The following is a 24,895-nucleotide window of genomic DNA, read 5'->3' as shown; positions in this document are numbered from 1 at the left end:
AAATTAGAAAATATCTTGAAACAAATGAAAACAAAAACATAACATACCAAAACTTTTGGTATACAACAAGAGCATCAAACAGGGACATTTATAGAGATAAACATGTACATTAAAAGTGATCTCAAAAAAAAATTTAACTTTACATTTTAAGGAATGAAAAATAAAATAAACAAAAAATTAAAAAAATAAACAAAGCCTAAAGTTAGCAGAAGAAAGGAAATAAGATTAGAGCAAAACTAAACAAAATGGAGAATAGAAAAACAATAGAAAATAATCAACAAAACTAAGAGTTGGTTTTTTAAAATAATCACCAAATCGACAGACTTTCAGCTAGATCAAGAAAAGAGAAGTAACAAATAAAGTCAGAAATTACAACTGATACCACAGGAAATAAAGGATTATAAGAGATTCCTATGAACAATATACAGCAAGATTGGATTATCTAGAAGAAATGGATCAATTCCTACAAACATATAACCTACCCAGACTGATTATAAAGAATAGAAAATATGAGATTTATAACTAGAAAGTAGATTGAATCAGTAATCAAAAAACTTTTCAACACACACACACACAGCCCAGGAACAAGTGGCTTCACTGGTGAATTCCACTAAACATTTAAAGAAGAATTAATGACAATCCTTCTCAAACCCTTCCAAAAAACTGAAGAGGAGGGAACACTTCCAAACTTATTTTATGAGGCTTATATGATCCTGAAACCAAAATAAGAAAAAGACACTACAGGAAAAAATACAGGTCAATAACGCTGGTGACTAGAGATGCACAAATCCTAAACAAAGTACTAGACTAGACTGTTGATGGGAATCTAAAATGGTACAGCTGCTGTGGAAACACAAAATAAAAAACAAAACTACCACATGATCTGGCAATTTCACTTCTGGGTATATATCCTAAAGAATTCAATGCACTGAGAAGAACATAATATTACTTCCATAATATTCTTGCGAAAGATGCATAACTTGAATCCAATCATTAGGAAACATCAGACAAACCCAGATTGAGGGATATTCTATAAAATAACTAGCCTGTATTTTTAAATTGTCAATATCATAAAAGTTAAAAGAGAGAGAAACTTCTAGAAAAAAAAGAGACTAAAGAGACATTACAACTGAATATAACACATGATCCAAATATTTTTTTTTTCTATAAAGAACATTAATTGGAATAACTAAATCTGATAAGGTCTGTATGTTATAGTATGGCAATGTTAATTTTCTGATTTTGATAATCTGTTTTTATAAATACTGAAAATGATTTGGGAAAAAAGTAGAGAGAAAAAGATGAAGCAAATAAAGTATTGGGGAATCTAGGTGAGGGGTTTTGGGATTCTATGTATTATTCTTGCAATTTTTCTGTAAGTCTGAAATTATGTTTTAAAAGATTTTAAAAACACACAAAATACTATATGAATAAATATTTATGTAGAGAGGGATGCGGAAAATACAAAGTACCTGAATTTTACCCCTAATATTCCTAATATTTTCTCTAAAAATTAAAGACATGCTAATATTATTCTAAACAGAGGATCATAGATATTTGTTATAGTATTATGTAATGAAGAATTTGGCTTGCCTTGATCCTGGGAGGCAACTTCTAAACCACTGGAATTTCCCAAGTGATAGGAGTTATTCAGTCTTTGTTATTTATGGTGGGCCTCTCAGACCACACCTGATAGTTTATGCTAATAAGGTGCTTATAGTAGGCCCCTAGATAGTTTATGCTAATGAGATGATTCAGGATGGGAGTAGGATACCCCAGAAAGACCAATCATATGATTAGAAGGTTGAGGCTTTGAGCTACATAATATCAGCCCAACCTGCTGGGAGGGCAGGGGAAGTGAACAGTCAAGCAGTGGATGATTTCATCAACCATGCCTCCATTAAAAAATAATAAAATAAAACAAAAACCCTGGACACCAAAGTTTGAGTGAGCATCCCTGGTTTGCAACACTCTGAGTACTGTCTTGCCTAGAGGGCCATGCGTCCCTGAAAACAATGGAAGCTTCTGGTTTGGAACCTTCTCAGACCTCTTCCTATGCTTCTCTTTGGTGGTTTCTAATCATATCATTTTGCTATAATAAAATATAATTGTAAGTGTTTTAATTTCCTAAATTATGTGAGTCATTCTAGTGAATTACAGAACCTGAGGGTAGTCGTGGGAATCCCAGAATTTGTAGCCATCTATGTAGTTAGAAGTGAGGGTGGGCTCTGGGGGTCCCTGAACTCGTAGCTGGTATCCGAAGTGAGCTCTTAACTCTGAGTGTGGCCAGCTCATTAATATTTTTTTTATTATTAATTACTATTAGAATGCTGAATGCCATACAGTTTGCTCCTCGTTTCTGGTAATATTTTTCCTGGTGTGTTTTCATCACCTCTAGAAAAGATTTGCTGCTCTTTTTCATCATGTTTTTCTTTTATCCTATCACTGTATAGATACTGTGAGCATTAATTTTGTGTTATCTGACCACGGTAACATTCAGATTTACAGCTCTATGCCTATCTCCCATTGCTATAGGAATTCACTACCTTTTAATATGGCTTCTCTGTGAAGCCATATTAAATGGCTTCTCATATCGCCTTTGACACTCACAATCTAATTTAGTTCAAAAAAGCTTCTATTGCCAGACCTGAGCTTCTCTGGTTTCTTCAAAGGCTGCTTCACAGACTACTGACTACTGTCACCAGGGGAGATAGTCCTTGCTTTCTAAGATGATGCACTCTGAATTCCCCTGGGCATTTTCCACTCTTTTTCCCTCTGTTTCCTCAAGCAGAACACTCAAGTACCGTTCAGTCTTAGCCCTGTTTATAGTCTTAAAGTGGGTCCTTCTCTTTCTGGGACTGAGTATTTGGAGATATCTGAAATTGGCCCCCCACATTCATTTTTCCCTCGGGAAACTGTTATGATTCCCTCACTGGATTTCCTGCCTAGCTGTGGCTTAGAAAGTGTTTACACCTAATTTGGAATTTAAGTTTTCTGTATCTCTTAGATTTGTTGAAAAAGCACTTATGGGTCCTCCCACCTTAGTCTCTTTATTACTCCAAAGTTTCTAGAAATAGAAAAATTCAGAACTAAGTTGCTACCATGTATCTACTGGTCCAGAAGTTCCCATTCTCTCTTTTGAACCCACTCTAAAAAAGTTTTCACTTCCACAGTGCCACTGAAACTGAATAAGGGTTGAACAAAACGATCAGCTTCATTCAAAACGATGAATTATCAATAACAACAAAAAAATGATCCAATCAAAAAATGGGCAGAGGATCTGAACAGACACTTCTCCCCAGAGGACATACAAATGGCCAACAAATATATGAAAAGATGCTCAACAACGCTAGCTATTAGAGAAATGCAAATCAAAACCACAATGAGATACCATCTCATACCTGTTAGAACAGCTATAATCAACAGGACAAGTAATAACAAATGCTGTAGAGGATGCAGAGAAAAAGGAACCCTCATACACTGCTGGTGGGACTGCAAATTGGTACAGCCGCTATGGAAACCAGTATGGAGGTTCCTCAAAACACTAAGAATTGACCAACCATATCATCCAGCAATCCCTCCACTGGGTATTTGCCCCAAAGACTTAAAAAATCATATCCATAAAGATATTTGCACACCAACGTTCATAGCAGCATTATTCACAGTGGCCAGGACATGGAAGAAACTGAAGCGTCCTACGATAGATGATTGGCTAAAGAAGCTGTGGTACATATATACAATGGAATATTACTCAGCCATAAGAAGAGATGAAATACAGCCTTTGCAACAACATGGATGGACCTCGAGATAATCATGCTAAGCGAAATAAGCCAGACAGAAAAAGTTGAAAATCACATGATATCACTTATATGTGGGATATAAACCTAAAAGCAACAAAGAAACAGGACATACAGAGACTCATAAACATGGACTATAGACTAGTGGTTACCAGAAGGAAGGGGGTGGAGGAGGAGGGGGGAAGTAGATGGGGTAAAGGGGATCAAATATATGGTAGCTAAAGGAAACTGGACTTTGGGTGGTAAACACACAATAGAATATACAGATGTTAAATTATAATATACACTTGAAAATTATATAATTGTATTAACCAATGTTACCCCAATAAACATAATTTAAAAAAAAGAAAAAAGAGGAGTTGATCAGGAGAACTATCTTTACATTTTAGAAAAGTAGTTTAAGACAGAGAGAATATGGACAAGGGAAAAGTCTAAAAAATATTCCTTAGATTATCTGAGAGGAATAGCTGTTGTATGTTATATATATTGTATAATAGCTATTATATTATAAATACCCCAAATAGACATGTCTTCATGATTTCAAGTAATCCTCCCTCTACAAACAAATGAAAAGCTAGGGAATGGAATCCTAAAGAACTTAAGAAACCAGCTGTCTTATCTCACCCAAGTCTATAATAAAGAGTCTGTGGAGAAAACACTTCTGACATTCCCTACACTTGTAATAAGAGCCAAGCTTCAACCTGAAAATACTACATACCATATCTCTAGAAAAGATAACTTTGGCAAAATATAAAACCCCAGCAAAGCTGTATTGTCCCTGGGACAGTGCATTCTGTCTCAATAAGGGAAAACTGATGAGATTTCAAAGACCCTAGTTAAAAACAAATTAACTTCTTAAACCTAGTAGAGACCATGCCCTATCAGGATTTTCCAGGAAAGATTAAATTAGACTAGAATTAAAAAAACAAAACAGGAAGAGCTAACAATTAGTATTGAAGAGACACCTAGTAATCACAGAGACCAGACAGAAAAAGAAAGATCTCCTCAAGCTTAAATTCACTCAGAAAAGGTAATTCTAATGCTTAACCAAAGGCAAGCATCAAACCAAATTCAAATATCCCAAGTGATCTCTTTCTAATAGTTATCGACCATTGCATTCCTAAGATAAAGCCCCCAAATTCTTTTTGACATTTCCCCCATCAAGAAGAGGGGTATATCCCTTCCCTGGTATCTGAATTCTGTGGCTGGTTGAACAACAGAATGTGACAGAAGTGACACTCTCGATTTCTAGGCCCAGGCTTTAAGAACCTGGCAGCTTCCACTTCTTATCTCTTGGGATGCTCATTCTCGGAACCCAGCCACCATGCTGTGAGGAAGCCCAAGCAGCCGCTGAAGAGGCCTACATGGAAAGGCACCAAGAACCAGAATCAATTTGCCAGTCATCTGGGCGAGCCATCCTGGAAACGGATCTACCATCCCTCATCAAGCCACCCCAGCTAATACTACATAAACAGAGATGACTGTCCTTGCCAAGCTCCACAAATCGTAGTTTCCTGAGAAAAATAAATGACTATTGCTATTTTAAGCCTCTAAATTTTGGGGTGGTTTGTTACACAGCAATAGATAACTGGAACATTAATTTTTTATGTTCTTTGAAAGAAAACATTATTTAAAAAAATAACTAGCCTATTACTTCTTGATTTACCACCTCATGTTACCTGTGAGAGGCAGGGTATCCCAGTGGTTAAGAGCACAGACCTTGGAGCTAGACTCCAGGATCTGAATACTGACAAGTCACTTAGTCTCTCTGTGCTTTTGTTTCTTCATCTGTAAAAGGTAGACAATAACCTCATAGGCTATTAGGAGTAAGGAAGACTGTTTGAAAGGAAGCTGTTTTAAAGAAAAGAGGTGGTAGAGAAGAGAAAGTAAAAATATGGTTAAAAAATAGTAAGATCAGGAAATCTTAGAAACAACTAAAAGGAAAGCAGGAATGTTCAGACGAGAAATCAGGGAGAGGCCTGGTAGGAGGGGATAGCTAGCACACCTGGGGCCAAATGAAACTGGACTCTAGAGACTGTTAATAGCCAGCCAAGAACAAGTTTCTTTAGCTCTAGCGCTCGACGCATTCCAGAAACATCAGCAGGGATAGACTGGGCTGAGCAACAGGGTAGTGCCCACAGGAGTATAATCTCCCTTCTAACTACGAGGCCCTCAAACACCCTCACAAAACTGAATAAAGTTTACCTTTCCTCAGCTAGGCCCATGTGCCCCTCCCTCATGTACGAGGGTCCCCCCCACCACTCACATCTTGACTTAATTGCTGATGCCTGAAATTCCTTTAAACAAGGAGAGAAAACATTTTCATTCCACATTCAAAGGAAAAATGACAAAAATGCAAAGGTCTGGCTAAGATGATACTGAGCTTAAGTAAGTGTGTTAATCACTCTGTCAAGTGGTCCTAGTCAGACATCTTTGGAGGAGGAAGGAGGAGTTAACGCTTTGTTGAGGCCTACGGTCTACAGACAGTAAGTAGATTTAAATCAATTCGTGTAATTTCTAATATCTTAATAAATATTTATGGAATGACTTAAGAAACAAACCTAAGTATGCCATCTATCAGACCTTCCCTGTGTTCATAGAGGAATTTAAAAGCAGGAGAGCATCACGTCACCATCACTGGGGCATAAAAGTGATAGAAGAGGGAAAGGAAAAGAACTAAGGCTATAGTAGCAGAAAAACTGCAGATTTCAGCACTAACTAGAATCACTTTTACTTTCTCATGAAGACAAATGATAAGCAATATAGATCAGTTATTAAGATCCCAGACTCTGGAGCCAGATTGTCTGGATTTAAATCCTAACTTTGCCATTTACTAGCTATGTGGCAGCGAGTAAGTGACTCTCTGTGCCTTAGCATCCTCATCCCTAAAATGGGTAACTATACCTATTTCATTGGATTATTGTGAGACTCAAATGAGTTAATACAAGTAAAGTGCTTAGAACAGTACCTAGCATATAATATTATAAATTAAATATAAATTAAATATTAACTGTAGTTATTATTCCTATTATTATGGTCTGAGATATCTGGCCTAAATCTATCAACTCAGAAAGCGCTTCCATTACAGAGAAGTACCATGTTCTCAAGAGATTCACTAATGAAAGTATTTCTGTAAACAAGGGACATAAGCAGAGAAGAGGTGTGTTAGCAGAACTCTTGGGGAATAATTAAATAGACTTTTAGGTAGTAGGCTCCTTATTTCTCTCTTTGTTGGTATTTTTCTGGTTACTAAGTCGTTCTTTCTTCACAAGGTAAGGGGAGAGATGAGATATCAAAAATGAGAGAAAGCATAAACTAGTGCATTCTGATAACTGCTAACAGTTCAAATGACTTGGCTGGTGAAGAACATAGCAACATCAGTTTAGCTAAAACTTTCAGATACTGTCCAGGCCTTATACGACAAGGGACTGAGAACAAGAGGTACTGACTTGGAGCAAGCATTCACAGTAAAATCTCATGATCTCGAGACTTAAAAAACTTAGAAGAGTGTTTGCTACACGGAAGGGAGTATGGTGAACATCAGGGAAGCTCTACTTTTCTAAATCAAAACTGGGCTTTAGTTTCTAGGAAGAGCTATTTAGAAATATGACCACAGAGAGTACATCTCAGATAACATAAAAACAAGAAAAAAAATTTTTCTAATACAGGAAGAAATGGATAAAGAAACAGAAAATGAATTGGTGGTAGGAGAGGCTTGATTTCAGTTTTACTTTACAGAGAATTATGTATATTTATATAGTATATTTACATTGATAGGTTGCCTTCCATAGATATCTACTCTTGATTCACAAAGGAAAAAAATAATTTTTAATTCTAGGCCTCTGAATTTTTAAGATTGACTTTCGAGAAGTATTCTATTTATCTGTTTACCAAGAAGAAGAGACCTAAACATCATGAGAACATACTCTGTATCAGGCATAAGCAAGGCATTTCATATACATTAACTCAGTTAATATTCATAATAACCCTATAAATACATATGAGAAAAGTGAAGCAAAGAGAAATAGCGAAATCTCCCCAAAGTACCACTGTCTATAAATGATGAAATAACTTCAGGAAGATTTTGAATCCAAAGCTCATATCTGCTCTATGCACTTCACTATACTGCCTAAGCCATGACAGACAGATATTTTAATATCTACTTGCCTGAATGTTAATGTCTGCCCACAGAAATAGGTTGGAGCACTGGAGTAGAGAACACCTGAGGATTCAGAATCATTCCGGAGTGCTATATTTCTTCGACTGCTCAGACTGTACCCCTCAAAGCCAGCTGTCCACTCTTTTTAAAAAGCAAAGACATTGAAAATTATTAGATTCTTTTAAGGAATATCTTCAGCACACAGACATTAAATAAAACTTGGAAGGAGAAGAGACTACTCTTAGGGGTCATAGACAAGTTCAATAAAAGAAATGATTCCAGGAAAAGGCTTTTAGTCTATTCCTACACAATTCTGGCATGGAAGATCAAATAAGTGTTATCACCTATCTAATAAAATCATGTTTGAGCTTATTCCAACCTGATTAAGAAGTAATTAACAAATGAGTCTAAACTTGTTAACTAGTAATACAGGAGAAATCAATTTCAAATCATACAACTTTTAAGAAAAAGCCTCTACCTAGTATATATTGAAGGTTTGGATCAAATATTGCAGTCTCCTGCTGCAATATTTAAAATCTGTGGCTGTAGGGGATGCTACTAATTCTGTCTGGCACTATTTTGGACTGAAGAACTGATGAAAATTTCTCAAAATTCACATGAAGTAATTTGAACAGGAAGTGAAAAACATGTTCCATGTTGTTCTCATTAATTTGGGGTTTATCCTTAGAAAAAAAGTGTTGTCAGTGTGCTGCCTTTAGCGCAGAATACAAGTGTTCTTATGCATAGTTAAGCTCCAGGAGTGAAAAGGCAACAGCATACCATGAGGCACCAATGTGGAATGACCTATCTGGGGGACGCTCCAAGGACTCCACTCCTGTCGGCCATCTCCTCGGGCGCAGACTCTGAACTGATAATCAACATTGGGGTCTATGTGCAATACTATGAATTCAGTTTCAGAGCCTACATATGCGTCCTCAAAATGATTTGAAGTACATTTACGGAACTGGAGCCTGTAATCTTGGGCTGTAAAGTCGTCATCCACCTAAGGAGAAAGGCTTTATGTTAGGTAAAAATCAGAGAATAACTTCTCTCAGCATTACTGATTAAGAATTTTGAATGGAGGAGTTTTGGACCAAGCATACAAGCCCACGTGCTGAATATGGGCTATTCTCAGGTCATAGGAAATACACCATCATTATCTCCCTTCTTTGTTGAACCATGTGTTTTAGACTTCACAGTCTGATATGAAAAAATATGCTTCTTTTGAAGAAATGGTGCTTTCTACACAATAATGTCAAAGATAAAACATTTAAGGATAAGAATCCCACAACTATATCATTCATATAACCGAGAGTTAATAACCAGAATATATAAACTCCTAAAAATTAATAGAAGACAAACCATCCAAAAGAAAAATGGGCAAAGACATGAATAAGCATTCTATAGAAAAATAAGCAGCAAAAATGTTAAAATATTCAACCAAATTTGTGATATGGAAAGTACACTCTAAAACCACAATGAGATACCACATTGGCAAAAATATAAAGTCTGACAATGCCAAGTATTGTCAGGATACAGAGTAACAGGAACTCATAACTGTTAGCGGAAGGATAAACTGTTAAAATCACATTGGAAAGAGTTTAGTATTACCGAGTACAGATCTAATCCTCTTAGATCTCATAATTTTATGGCTAGGTATAAACTTTAGAAAAAATCTTACACATGTATCTAAGGAAGCATGAATAATAATGCTCATAGCATAAAAACTGGAAACTACAGGCCCACAGATAGGTAAGAAAATAAAAATGGAATAAGAGTACTTGTTTTGAACCAACAAAAGCATCTCTACTTCTTTCTTCTATACCAAGGGTTCATTGAAAAAATTCCATTTAAGAAAATAGTTTCCAAAAGACAAACAAAAAAAATCAAACAAACAAAAAAAGAAAATAGTTTCCAGAAGCTAAGCACCCTGCCTCTGAATGATGTATCTGTCAACAGCCAAGACACTATGACTCATATATGTGGACATAGTTTCTATCTAAAATATGATATTTCACCTACACAATTGATTTAATACACAAAATATTCAGCAATGCTGAGAGTACAAAGAAACCATACTTTAGAAACTTTATTTCAGAGGTATTAGTTTAGTGTTGAACAGAAAAATATAAGATACTCAAATATTCACTATCATAATTTGACGTTTCTAATAAAACAGAAATGGGAGCAATCTTCAACTCACTAAAAGTTAAGTTTGGGAAATATGTTCTGAAAACAATGTTGTGACATGGAGATTTAAAAAAATACCTTCAAAACTGTTTATCTCAAACTGGAAGAGCTACCTCAGTTCAAGCTCCTTGTGAGTTTATTTTAGTTGTAAAGGAAAAGGGATTTTTGTTTATAAAGAGAATATTTAAAGGTAGCTAATAAAAAAATTTTAAGGCCCCCAAATCTCAAATCCATAATGTTGAAGTCATTTTTACAATTTTTAATTACGTACCTTACACCACCGTACAATGATGCCTCCAGGTTTCTCTATTAGTTCTTCTATCTGTACCGGTGGGCGAGATGCTACCGTTCCATGCTTAAAAATGTGGTCTTTCACTATGTTAAGAACTGAGTCATCCAACTGAGCAGATAAACAAGGCACATCGACCAGTAAAGGCACTTCTGGTAAGCTGAAGAAACAAAACCCATGTATTTATGAGGCTTTTAAACTGAGAGTTAAAAATATAAAGAATATTTTAGACCAGACATACACTATAAGGATGCAGAAACTCCCAGTAAATAATGCTCATGGCAGTTGGGGCTTTGCAAGATGTTACATAAAGATTCTCTTCTCAAATAAATATAAGCAAGAAGATAAAAAGTTGGTAGGATCACAGTTGTCAAGTTTATAGCAAAACATCTGCTTTACCGAGATATGACCTAATTTCAATGTTATGTTCTGAATTTTTAAAATTTAACAATTCTCTTACACATTAGAATGGAAGAAAATCTGTAGTAATATTACACTAAAGATTACAATCACAACTATTTCATATTAGTAATATTGGTAATGAGCAGTGAAACCCTGAAAAATATATTCTCTATCGCCCTTAATTAGAAATTTTAATGAGAGGGAGAGAGTCGATAGTTTAAGTGCTTAAAAGTAAGCCCCAAAGGCACTAACTCTTTTACCTGTCCAACTGAATGTGTGAGGCCTTTTTGGTAAAGCTCCACAGTTTTTCATTCTGTTCTCCTACACCACCAAGAATGGCGATTTCACCTACAATCAGGAATGAGAACTAGTATAGTGAAAAATAATCACATTATAAGTAATCAACACATCTTGTGTCTAGGTAGGTCTCTGGTTTTCTTGCAAACAATTCTTAAGTGATGCTGCAGTCAAATTCCCAAAAAGTAAAAGTAGACACTATTGTAGAAGTGATTCTAAGGCTCTCAGGTTAAGCTCAAGAGGAAAAGGGGTACACAATGGTGACATCTTACCAGGGATGTATATTCCACTCTACACAAGGAGATGTGGTATGTCAAATCAATTTTATGCAAAGCAGAAGGCCCAGGGACTTTTTCCATCTCTCCTACAGAAACTTTATCAATACTAATAGGAGTCAGTACAAATATTACCCTGACAGGAATAATAGGGCACAGGGCCTTATAAAACCAAATGATACCATCATGTTTTCACAAAACGCTATCACATTAGATTAGAAATTACTCAACAGAACAATAAAAAGAAAATGCTACATAAAGGCATTTTAAAAATGACCAACTTCTATGTCCTTCCACAGCCCTGAAAAACACCACCAAAACTCTTTTCTATCTCAATGTGCCTTGGAATTACTCAAGTTTTTTGAGGCCACATAACATGACCTTCTTCCTCAACCAAAAAGAACACAGAGATACACTGAACACTGCCTCAAAATCCTCAAAATTCCATAAATAAGTTTTTATCCCTAGGGAGCAGAAGGGAGGAAAGAGTTTAAAATCAAAAATACTTCTGAAGTATAAAAAAACTGAAGCATCAGATGCTGTAACAAACATGTATGTGCCTCAAAAGATTTATTTCCTAAACTAAAAACATTTCTCAGTCCTCGGGGTGATGGGTATATACTCCTGATCTGTGCTGAACTGCTTCTGGTTTTGTTTCCAAAGCAGAGCCTCCAGGGAAAGACATTCTGTGGTCCTACTAAAAAAAAATTTTCTCAAAGGCACTGTTACAGTCAGTGGCAAATAAGCACTTCTCACTAAAGATAAGACAAAAATGTAACTGGCATGTAAAGATAACACTAGTACCATATTCTAAGTGGGACCAGAAAGGGGATTAATTTCCAGTTGGAATGAGCCATGTACATTTTTTATCCTAAGTCACTCACAGCACTCAATCTGCAGAATGAATAGTATTCAATCTCTTTCGCTGGCTCTTTTTTCCCCAACTGCCCTTTAAATATTGGCATCCCTTACAGTTCTAACCTCTGCTGCCTTCTCTTCTCATACTGTAGACTATCTCCTGATGATTTTACTTATTCCCAGAGATTCAGATCTGATGTATGCACCATTAACTGCCGTATTGACATCTCTAGGTATTATCTCTCTCCTAAGCATCGTACTCACATTCCCAATTACTTCTTGGCATCTTAAGCACTTCAGACTCAACATGCCCCAAAAGAATGCATTTAAGTACCCACCAAAGTCCACCCTTTCTCATTTGTTTCCTATGTCAGTAAACAGTAGAGTTTACCCAGTCATCCAAAATTGGGCTGGTTTTGGTCATCCTAAATCCTTCCCTTTCTCCTCCAACCCATATACGGGCAACTACCAATAATTAACATATACTGCTAAGTAAAATCATCAATTCTATCTCTGAAAAATTTTAAAACCAGCTCTGCCTCATCTTCACCTGTCATTGCCCTCATTATTTCCTATCTGATTATTGCTGCAACTTTCTAGTCAGTCTATTTTACCTCCAGTCTCACAACCTCAAATCCAGTCTCCAAACTATAGGCAATGTGTCATATCAACAATGCAAAATTGACTGTGTAACTCTGCTGCCTAAACCATTTCAGAAGATCCCTGATATTACTCCTGCTTCCAATCATGCTGTTACCTCCTTTTCTTCCTTTGCTTGACGAATTTCTTCAAGCCTCTGTGGAACTCTTACAGAAAGCTAGCCTACACTCTTTCAGAGTTAAGCACTTCTCCTTCTGTGCTCCCATAAGGTCTTAGATCTCTCTCAGTATGTATGCCTCTCTCACATGTGAACCCCAAAGGGCAGAATTTTTATTCAATGTATCTAACAAAGACTTATGGGAAAGAAGGGAGAGATGGAAGGAGGCAAGGAGGCAAGAAAGAAAACAGGTAGGCAAGAAGGTAGCAAGGCAAGATCTGGGCATGCTTCAACCAAAATAAATGGATAAAGAAAGAAATATAATAACTACGATTTCAAGAGTAAATACTAAACATATTTCTTAACCTACTAAAAAGAACAATGAAATTAAATTCTATAAACCATAAATACTCTGAAAATGTTTGATGCCTTAAAATGACCTTAATATCGCTCTGTTAACAGTGAGCGAGATACCATCAGAATCATTTGAGAAAAATCATATACTTCTTGTTTTGTAAATGATTATAATTACTACTTTAATTGCACTTACTCTGGGATACCTCACTGCGTATCTGTCATCCTATATTACAAACTGTCCCAAGGTAGGAACATCCTAAGCACCCTACAGATGGCAATAAACCTGCTGGTATCTTGAGAAATCAGCAGTGTCAATCTGAATTTGCCACATTTAATAGGCTCTCTGGATTCCCACCTTCTTGGACTAAGTCCTCTGCAGTGTTAACTCCATGCTCTATAAGCTTCTGGCAGTCATCTAGTGGCTTAATGGTCTCTTGTTCAATGGTGTCCACCTCTTGCAAAAGGGTCACCAATCGCTCATCCAGGAGCTTCCCAAGGGTTCCCTTTAAATCATTAAAATGTTGTTTGAGGACATCTCTTGTCTGTGATGCACTCTCTTTGATCTGAAAAGAAATAACATAAAAACTCAGAATCAGAATAGCTACAAAAGGATAATCTACAAGCTTCATCTATAATATTTTTGAAGTACTACCCAAGCATCATCATCTATCTGTTGATAAACCAAATGTGATTCATTTGCACAAACTTGCAGACTTGCATAGGATTAACCTTCAGATGAGGCAGAATGGGCTCAAACCATTCAGAATGGTTCCATCATTCACAAACTATGTCAATATGGTCAAATTAATTAAGCACTCAATGCTTCAAGGTCCTTATTCCTCAAATGAGTATAATAATGCTTACCTCATGGAACTGCTGTAAGGATTAAATTAAAAAAATCTATATTGCACTTAGTAAAACAACTGGCAAACCATTGTTCTCAATAAATAAATGTTAGAAAGTATTGCCTGCACAAAATTGTTCTTGGCAATAATACGTTTCAGTACAAAAGAATTTTAAATTAGGAGGGGATTAAAATTCACTTTGCTGAAAAGAAGCAAAGAAATGGTAGATTAGAAAGCCACAATGTACAAAGAAAAATCAACTCATGGATAACATGCCCTCATTATGCCAAAAGAAAACTAAGAATTTATTTAAAATCCAAAGAGGCTCATAGGAGACAGGAAATGTTCATGAAAAACACACTTCTGGGACAATGAGTTAATCTTTTTTTGAGTCATGGTCCTCTTTGCAAATCTCACTGAGAAGTTTATAGACCCTCTCCCCAGAAAAATAAATAATCCATACCCCAAAGAAATGTATTCAATTTCGGAGGTGACAAATTCCCTTAGATTCCAACCATGGCTTGCCTGTAGCAGTAATTCTGAAACTTGGTTTGCAGAAGAATCACATAAGGCTGCCTGTTATAATTCAGACTGCAGGGTTCCATCCCAGACCTGCTGAACTAGAAGCTTGGAGAAGAGACTTGAGGAGTGTGTGGACAGAGTTATTGCTTTTCACAAGTTATTGCTTTTCTGTAGCCCTTACTTAGAGAAACACTGTCCTAGGTCCACAGAGCCAGATTAAGAACTGCCACTCTAAGAGATATGACAGGTAAATCTTTACACCGTACACATATTTTGAAAACAGATCAGTTGTCTATACAGACACCAGATTTTTTTTAAAGAATACAGATAACGCACAATTCATTTTCTGTTAAGTAACAGGGAAATTCTACCTATAAGCCACTCAGTTGAATTAAAGCAAACACATATTTTACTTTGCACATGCTATCATATTAGTTTCATATGACATGTTATGTTTACTGCCCTACCTCCTTTTACTAACTTTTTCTTAGGAAAAGCATTTGAAGTCTAAGAAAAATCCACCAAGAAATAATAATATCAAAATATTAATAAACCACAATATTTCAACAGTTAATAAATTTGGAAACTTTCTATTTCATTCCTAATGCTAAATTTGAAAAGCAGAATACAAAATTGTTTTACAGAAATGTTCACAACCACATAAAAATAAAAGATGCCCATGTCTAGGAACAACAAAGAAATACAAAAAAGGACCAGTTTCATTGGCTGGGGTGGGCAGATCATGGAAACAATTTTCTTCTCCTTTTGACATTAATGTAAGTTACAATGAATGGTATGTGTGCAGTAAGTAAAAGAATTCCTTAAATCATGAAGAAGAAAGCCTAATTTGATTGTTAACTGACCTCTTTAAAGTCACTAGAGAACATCTATAAAATAAACCCAAGTCAAAGTTTTTTTCTTTTTTTAAAAAAGGCCATATTCTAAATGTACTTGATTTGGTTCATCACTTAACTGTGGGATCCTTGAGGATCAGGCCCTAACATACTAGCACCTAGAAAAATGAAGTTAATCACATGTGCTTTTAAAAGAGCCAGAGAGAGAATGTCTTATGATTTTGATATATTACCTGAATATTGTTAGAAATGCAGAAAATCTCAGGCCTTACCCAGAACTACTGACTCAGCACCTGCATTTTTAACAAAATCCCTAGGTGACTCAGATAGACCTTAAAGATACCAGAATAAATGAAGACAACATGTCGGAGCACTGTGATACAGTTCGCACCCTCACCACCAAGAGGAAATTCTGCAGCTGAGCACTATCACCAGTGAGGTCCTGTCTCACTTTTTAACGGATACGGCACACACAGGAAGTGCATTGGTTAGGTAAAGTCAATTTCCTCTTTAGAAAGAATTCAAAAGCTCCTTCAGCTTTTGCAGGGCCTGGCTATGTTTTATTTTTGTTTCAGAACCTTGGGGTAAAAAAAAAAAAAAAAAAAAAAAAAAAAAGGAAGTATTTAAACACAAAGGAGTGAGAGGGCCAGGGAGAATCCATTTCCAAATCCACCTCCTGTAAATATGATCCCTTTTGTTCGTAGAATCCCAACCACTGTTTCAAACTTGGTACTACCTTGGTATTATTTTTTTCTCCTGGAAACCATTCATAATTTAAAGCCTCAATCACCTTTAATACAATCATGTAACTAATCAAGTTCATTTCCTTGGCTTTATGAAAATTTTAAAAATGGGTACTTTACTACTGAGTAAATTTGTTCCTATTTGATGTGGTACCATGGTCCAATGTGTTCACCGTTACCTCATTAAACCTTCATAATAACTCTGACAGGTCAGTCTTTATTGTTTATGTTGAAGAAAGTGAAGCCTGAAGAAGTAAAATAACTTCCCCCAAGGCTTTCCAGTGCCAGAAATAGTTAGAGTCCAAGGACCATGGTCTTTTTACTGCACCGAGCTGTTTAGTACTTACAGATCCAATTTGAAAGAGTTCCCAGGTAAACCTATAAATTATGTATTGACTGAGTCACTTCCTGCAGTAACATGTATTTCTTGTCTTTGCAAGAAGAATCCTTTCATAGTCAACCAGTCAGCCCCAAATGCCACCTAGCCATTCTAGGGCAAAACAACTGTGATGGTTTGTAACAAAGCAGATTTAAGAATAGAAATGATCACAACTGAAAGCCTCAAAAAGGAAACTGTAATATACACTGTTCATATTGATTAATAATACTATGAACCAATTTTCCACCAAAACCTCTACTATAAAATCCATTAAAATTTATTTACGAAGTTTCCACTGCAGTTGAATCTAATCCCAAAGCAACTGTATCTTTAAAGTTTTAATATAGGGATGAGTTTACAAAATGCCAAAAAGCCATCAAGTTTATAAGTCAATACTAAACCATGCAAAAGCCTAGTAAATATACACTTCACAGCCCTCTAAGACAACAGTCACTTATACATTTTCCTCTAGAGTTTAGCTACTAATAATTCATAAAACCTATGCAGAATCTGATTTAAGACATCTCTGGTCTTAAGTGGCAATATATAGTGGCTATATCAAAGTAAAAAACAGAACAGAATGTGTAATTCAGGAAATTAAGTAACTGGAATCTCCTCTTTTTTCTAGAACATGCATTTTCATGATTTTATAAAAGAAAAGAATTATCTTTCAAGTTTAGTCTAAGAATTTATTTTCTCAATTGTTTTACTAATAGGAAACTATAACTATTTTAAAATTAGACACAGGCTTCAAAAATACTATTAGTTAATAAGAACATAATGATCAAAAATAAAAGACAAAGATAAAATAGTCAACTGAAACTGAAGAAGCTAATCAGAATGTTTCTTCTCAGTTCAAATGAAATGTATTGCCTTAGCTATTTGTCTTTGCACTGACACCAAGACATTAATCATTAAAAATAATAACAATGATAGCAATAACAATATAGTAACGGCTATCATCTACTGAACACCTGCTTTGTGCCAGATACTTACATCCATGGTCTCATTTAAATTCTACCACAACCCAATGAAGAAAGCATTTGTAGATGAGTAACATATAAGTCAAAGAGATGAACTTGCCCGCATTGGAGAACTAGTAAAGTGACAGAAAATTTGTATTGTCTGAGTCACGTACAGACTCCTGAGTGCTGCTACATTTCTTTCTTATTTCTCTTATGGTTAGGCTATTTTTTTAATGCTTACATGAAAATTTTCAAAAAGAAAATCTTTATTATATGATTTAATAGTCTGTTACATTAGTGGCCTCCAAAGACCCACAAACCATGTCTCCTAGTACTTATATCCTTGTATAGTTCTCTCCTCTCGAAAACAGGCTGGGACTGTGACTAGCAACGCAGTCATATGTGCATAGCTATAGAGTGAAACTGATGCTCTGCCGGTTCCCGGCCTCAGCCTTAAGAAGACCTCGCAACTTCTGTTTTTCACTTTTAGGGGTTCTGAGTCACCATATAAGAAGTATGTCTAGTCGTGCTACCACTAAAGCTCCAAACAGGTAAGTGAACATTCTATCCTGACCATTCCAGTCTCAGCTGCCATCTGGCTGCAATTACATGAGTGTTGCCAACAAAATCAGGAGAAATGGCCAACAGAGCCCTAGTCAATCCTCAGAATAGCAAGCAAATGAAATGATTGCTTTATGAGCCGATACGCTTTGGCACAGTTTATTATGTAGCAACAAATAACCAAATTGTATGATAAAACAAATGTTTAATTCTTGATTATCTGCATTAATGAATAGGGTACATATAATGAAGACCACGAACAACAGAAAAATAAAGTCTGCAAAATGACACCCCTAACATTCATAAAGGCACTCATTCAGTATTTACTGAGGTCTAGTATGTTCCAGGAACTGGGGTTATAAAGATGAATAAGGCATGGTCCTGACCTCAAAAAACTGTCCTTCTGGTAAAGGAGATAGTTGCATGCACATGTAACTATAATAAAATGTACTATTAAGTTATTATATAAGCAGGATAGCCACAAACTGCCGTCAGAGCTCAAAAAAAAGCATTCTGCTGGAAAGAGAGTAGGAGACATTTCAAGAATAAGGTGCCAATTGGAGAAGTAGGGAATGTTACCTTGAATAACAACAATATTCAGTGATATTATTATTACTGCTAATATTTATTAAGTACTTCGTATGTCCCAGACATTATGCTAAGCATTTTAAATACACTTCTTATTTTAATTCCCACATTGGCCAAGTAGGTACAATCCTTATCTTCACTGAACAAAAAGCAAGTAAGTGAAGATCAGGAAAGTTAAGTTTCTCAAGGCCTCATGGCTAAGGGTTAAGTACTAACAAAGTAAAATAACTGCAAATATAAGTGATTCATTGATACCTCTTAATAATAAAAACCCATCCTACATCTGTTTGGCCTTTTAGATCACAAATTAGCCTTATTATTTACCAAGCTTATAGTAATAAGAATAAGTTTCTATCAAAATTATACACACATAATAATTTACATTGGAAAAAAATTAGAGAAAAACTAGGTACTTCTGTGACACTTGCACTTTTTAATTAATATCACTGATTTTAACATTATTGATTCAGAATGCTTGTTTTAATTCTCATCTGTATTATTCTACAGTTCAAGTCAGTTTTGGATTCAACAAGTAGCTTTCAGGGTGTCATGTTTAAGGACAATTTGTGAAAAGACTTATTCGAGAAAAGATGACTGAAAAACCAATATAAATATACAGGGTCTTTTCTACACAAATATATGTGCAGCATTTTTTCTTGGTTGTTAATTATTTAATACTGCTTCTAGAGCTTTGCTTCTAGTGTTTTGATGTACTTGAATCAATACATTTCAGCCTACTACCAACAAATGCTCCATAGGTACCTATGTAATAGACTCTATTCACCTCTATGTTAAAAATTAGATTGCACATGGGAAATTTTTATAATAAATGATGTAATGCTAACCAAAAGATATGAATATGAAGTTGCATATACAATGGTCTCTCAATTTTGCAAAATAATATGTCTAGAAGGAATGTTAAAATGTTAAATGTTAAAAGTGGTTGTCTGTAAGTAGCAGGATCATGAATTATTTTTAAATTATTTCATCCATTCTTGGTTTTCCCCAACTCTAGATTTAACCTTTTTTTAGAACACTATAATAGGGACATTGTTACTAGCGCAGTAACAAATTATTTCAGATTTTGGACTGTTTTGAAAATGGGTAACAGAAGGGGAAGTGGGAGATAAAAGAAGCAATAATAGCTTTCTTTTCTTTGCTGAGCTACTAAGACTTCCTGCCTTGTTTTTCTGAAATAAGTTTTTTTTCCCCTCACTGAGTTCTATATCTGTCTCGGTCTTTAACTAGCATGCTATGTGTTTTCAACTCCTGTGGGAATAATCTATTGAGAATCTGTTGTACGTTAGGAATATCAACATTACTAGTTAAATCTTCAAAAAATTATCTGAAATCAACTATTAAAAATTAAAAAGAAACTACTATGAAAGACAAATGGTCACATTACAGACATTAAGACATGCTAGGACAGCACTGGCTTGAGACTGTTAATTATTCACTTGAATATTACTGTATAATTATCCAACAAATCTATGATATTGCAAACAATGTTTTAATCTTGAAGATAAACCACAACAATTTATAACACATCTGTGGTTGATTAAACTACAGAAATCAGTAGAGAGCTAATGAAGTGGTAATGATATACTCTAACGCAGTGTGCCTCAAGTTTTAATGTGTATACATATTGTACCTGGCAATCTTGTTAAAGTATAGATTATGGTTCAGTAGGTCTGGGTGGGGCCTGATTCTTGCATTCTTCACAAGCCCTCAGATCATAATGGCACTGCTGTGGTCATGGACCACCCTTGTAGCAGCAAGGATCAAAGGGACACCACTGGCCAGAACTGGGCAGGGTCTTCACAAAATACTATCTTACTTAGGTCCCAGGAAAGAGCAGAGACTGCTTTTGTCAATGCCCTAAGAGACTCTGAATCACACTAACTAAAAAGCATACAAAAGCCAACACATTCATTCTGCAGAGTGAAATATAACTATACACAGACTAGAATACTGGTATTTCTCACTGTAGGCACCTCTAGTACCTCAAATTAATCCCTCTCTTAAAGTACACAGATGAAGTTTCTAGATCTGCAAAGCTCAAGGACTAGGTCCCAGACAGTGGCAATGTCATCAAGGTAGTGCCACTCTGTGAGACATATCTGACTGGACAGCTGATATCACCATGTGACATCTTGATCAGCTATTGCTAATTACAACAGGCAGGAATGCCAACCCTATAGAATTAAACAAGTGACAAAAAACACAATGGAAGTAAAATCTAAAAATGAATACACAAGAATTTAGGTTTTTCCCATTTGTTTTGTTTTTAGGAGTAAGAGTCTAATGATCAGCCATCAAAGGATAGAGTAAATCCATGAAGGCGATAGTCTATTTCTCTGACGGCAGTATTACTAGGACCTAGAAGAATCCCTGACCCACAGTAGACACCCAATAAATATTCATTGAGTGAATGAACAAATGAGTATTTAAGGAGAGTGGGAGTTAATTTCTTTGGTATTTACATCTTAGTACCAAGGATTCCAGCAAGCTATAGAGAACTATTCTTAATGATTTCAACATCGGTTAAGCCAGACTAGCTGTAAACATCTAATTTCCTGAAGACAAGGAACATCTCTCTAGCTTTTAACTTATTTAAACAGTAAGAGTTACAGACTACCCTTTACATTCCTACACAGAACTTCCTTTTCTCTGAAGAAGAGGGTAGGGCATAAACTTAACCACAAGAGGAGAAACTGCTACATGCTGGCAGTTGTTTTTAACAGAATAACTTAAAAAATTTTTACTCTTCCTTCTAGACTTTCATAGACACGATTTCTTAACATGAGACAAAGTTTGAGAGATTTTTAAAGAGAAAGAAACAAAAGCAAAGATAAAATGTATGCCAAGAGTTCTTGAAAAGGTTAAACAAAGTTACCATGTCATTCAGCATTCCTAAGCATATACGTATTAAAAGAACTGAAAACATGTTCTCATTAAAAGTTGTACATGAATGTTCTTAGCAACATTATTCATAATAGCCAAAAAGTTAAAATAATCCAATTGTCTATCAATTGATGAATGGATAAATAAAATGTGGTACAGCCATAAAATGATTATCATTTAGCCATAAAAGTACTGACACATATTGCCACATGGATGAATCTTGAAAACAGTATGTTAAATCAAAGAGGCCAACCACAAAGGGCCACATAGTGTATGATTCCACTTATATGAAACATCCAGAATAAGCAAATCCAAATAGAGACTGAAAGAAGTTTAGCAATTCCCAGGGGCTGGGGGAGTGACAGCTAATGGGTATAGCATTTCTTTTTGGGGTGATAAAAATGTTCTGGAATTAGACAATGGTGATGGTTGCACAACTTTGTGAACGAATAAAAACTGCTGAATTGTGTACTTTAAGGCACAAATTTTATGGTATGTGAATTATCTCAATTAAAACATATGTCCCCTTCCAAATAAAATCAGTGAATAAAAAATATAAACAAAGGGGAACATCCCTTCCTCTCTGTTCTTCTCATCCTAACCCCATGCAAAATCTTTGACTAAAAAGCCATATATTTTATGCAGTTTTTCTGAAAATGACTAGAACCCTAAAAATATCCTAACCACCAAACAAAACAGCTGCTTATTTTGATAACATATTTGTAACACAGACCTTCCTTAAAATGCAAGTTGACAGAGGACTTATTCCACAAACCCAAACATGTACAATCCACTAGAATTAGCTTTAAGGAGAGATGCCATTGTAACCAGCCCTGGCACAAAACACAATCCAGTTCACCAAAGAGAACTACACTATTACCCAGTCTAGTCAGAAGGGAATGTGATCAGAAACCAAACTGTGATGGATGTTCTCTTAATGTTTTCTGTCTCAAGCCTGAGAGACTGGGCCTCGAAAACAAAACACAACAAAAACCTATATTAAACTACTACTAAATTATAGGAAAGTATGTCCTGTATTTAAATTCTTGGAAATAAAATTTAAAAGATAGCTTTGGAAATTGAATACTAAATCATTCAGGATGGGATCATACAAATATTTTTAATGCATTCAATATCACACTGGAAATTAATAAGTACTATTCTCAGGTCCTAAGCTCATTCGTTTAATGTCAACTCTACTGTTTCTTAATTGCTGATGTAGTTAAACAATAGTCCTGCTCACATATAAGATATCTTAATTGGCTGAAACATTAGTCATATAATAATAGATACTTTAATCTCTTTTTAAACAATGTCCTGGATTTAGAACCTCTATTTCAAAATAGCAAAAATAATAATGCAGATTTTTTAAAAGGAACTCAAGATGAATACAAGGTTTTGTTCTTAAACTATGAATGACACCAGCTATACAAGGATTATAAAATACATAAAACCTAAAGCATGTTGAGTATCCTTAATGATTAGACCATCCAAAGGCACTGTTATCACAGCACTTTTCTATGAGTTGTACATTTTCAGATTCAATGCAGGATGGGAGGTACTAGGATGACAACATAGATTAATATCAAATGTGATGTAGAAAAAATCCCACTCACTCAAATGACTCCACTCAGAATTCCACTCACTCAAAAAGCATTAATCACATGTTAACAGTAGTTTGAGAATTATCTGTCACACTCTGGCAGTGGGTTATTTCTATTTTTCTGTCTATGTTCCAGGGTGTAGAGAAACCATGTGGCTTTCTTATATCTTTGAAAACCATGTCCCCAGGGAACAGATAACTGCTGTCCCTTGAAAGTATATTTAGCGTCTCCTTTCAGTACGCTTTAAATCTGTTTTTCCATTTCCCTACACCTTTATATTCCATCCCTCAAATATTTCATTTTCCTTCTTTTGCTCTTCCAACACAGCTTTACCTTAAATTCTAAACCACCTAGAATGGGGTTACGCTAAATGTTTTTTTTTTTAATGCATTCAAGATCATATGAGATATTAAGTACTATTTTCAGGCACTAAATCTCATTCATTTAGTGTTAACTCTACTGCTTCTCAATCTCTTACTCTCTCCCTAATCTTTCCCTTCCAATACTCATTTTGCCTCCACCTTTAGCCCTCCCAAAGTCACCACTCCACGTTTTCCTCAGGCTCTTTAAAACCAGTCTCCATCCCCACAGCAGGTTTTCCCAAGAATCTCCATCTCCCTCAACTCGTCACTCATTACCCTCCGTGACATCCAGGGGTTTTGCTCTGATCCTTCATTCTCCCCAACCTCGGATCCCACGCCTACCCCCAGCACCGCCCTACAAAATTTAGGGAACGCCCCCTCACACTCTCCCTGGATCCCTCGAACGTGTCTCTTCCCCTTAAAATCACCGCCCCCCGCACTACCCTCCCCACTCCCAGAGCCTGCCAGGTCTCCTTGCACCTTCTGAGCCTCTTCTCTTCTCCCTTCAGAGCTTTCAGACATCCTAACCTCTTGGAGTCCTCATGGCCCTCGCCCAACCGCGGGGCATCGCGCGCGCTCCCCCCCGCCCATAGAGCTCCTCCGGGCGCGGCCCTCCGACCTGCCTCCGCGCCTCCCGCAGCCCCTGCAGTCTCTGGCCCAGCTCCCGCCGGTAGCTCTGCGCTGCCTCCACGTTCTCCCGGGCCTCCTGCAGCAGCAGCTCGGGCTCCAGCTCCATCGCCCCCTCGCCCGGCCGCGCAGCCAGCAGCTGCAAGCGCAGTTCCCAACTGCCCGAGGCGCCGCGGAGCGGCCCCGCGAGGCCAAGAGCAAGCGGAAGCACCGCCCCTCCCCGCCCCACGTTGGCCTTGATTGACAGCCAAGCGCCGCGCTTCGCGCCACGGGCGTCTGGGTCCCAGTGCCGCCCACTCCGCAGGCTCACTGGGTCTTCTCCCTACTCCATGCGCACCTCCTGGCTCCAAGCGCTTCTCAGGTCAACGCGTAGAGGACAGGAAAAATGCATAACTACACCTTACGAAGTGTTTCCCCACATCTTATCTCATTCTGGCCTCCTGTATCTCCGTTTCTCAGAGGAAGAAACCGTGGGGATTTCAACCCAGATGGCTCTTAAATCGTCATTGTCCTACCTCCCTAGTAAAAGAACATCCCAGCAGTGGCAGATATTTTAAGAT

At 36.5% G+C, this 24,895-nt stretch overlaps 1 protein-coding gene across 1 annotated transcript in view; it reads right to left on the bottom strand.

Annotated features, from left to right (window-relative positions):
* Positions 1-24,546, bottom strand: part of CRLF3 (cytokine receptor like factor 3) — a 30,183-nt gene extending 5,637 nt beyond the window's left edge. The window contains exons 1-6 of the mRNA XM_039886027.1: positions 24,328-24,546; positions 13,737-13,944; positions 11,098-11,185; positions 10,418-10,595; positions 8,737-8,959; positions 7,965-8,097 (exon numbers count right to left, since the gene is read on the bottom strand). Coding sequence (XP_039741961.1) covers positions 7,965-8,097; positions 8,737-8,959; positions 10,418-10,595; positions 11,098-11,185; positions 13,737-13,944; positions 24,328-24,444 — 947 coding nt within the window. The 5' untranslated portion in view covers positions 24,445-24,546. The remainder of the gene's footprint in view (positions 1-7,964; positions 8,098-8,736; positions 8,960-10,417; positions 10,596-11,097; positions 11,186-13,736; positions 13,945-24,327) is intronic.
* Positions 24,547-24,895: the final 349 nt, after the last annotated feature.

The sequence above is a fragment of the Pteropus medius genome, unplaced genomic scaffold (assembly GCF_902729225.1).
Source record: "Pteropus medius unplaced genomic scaffold, Ma_sr-lr_union100, whole genome shotgun sequence".
NCBI lineage: Eukaryota > Metazoa > Chordata > Mammalia > Chiroptera > Pteropodidae > Pteropus > Pteropus medius.
This window is presented reverse-complemented; position numbering and strand designations above follow the sequence as displayed.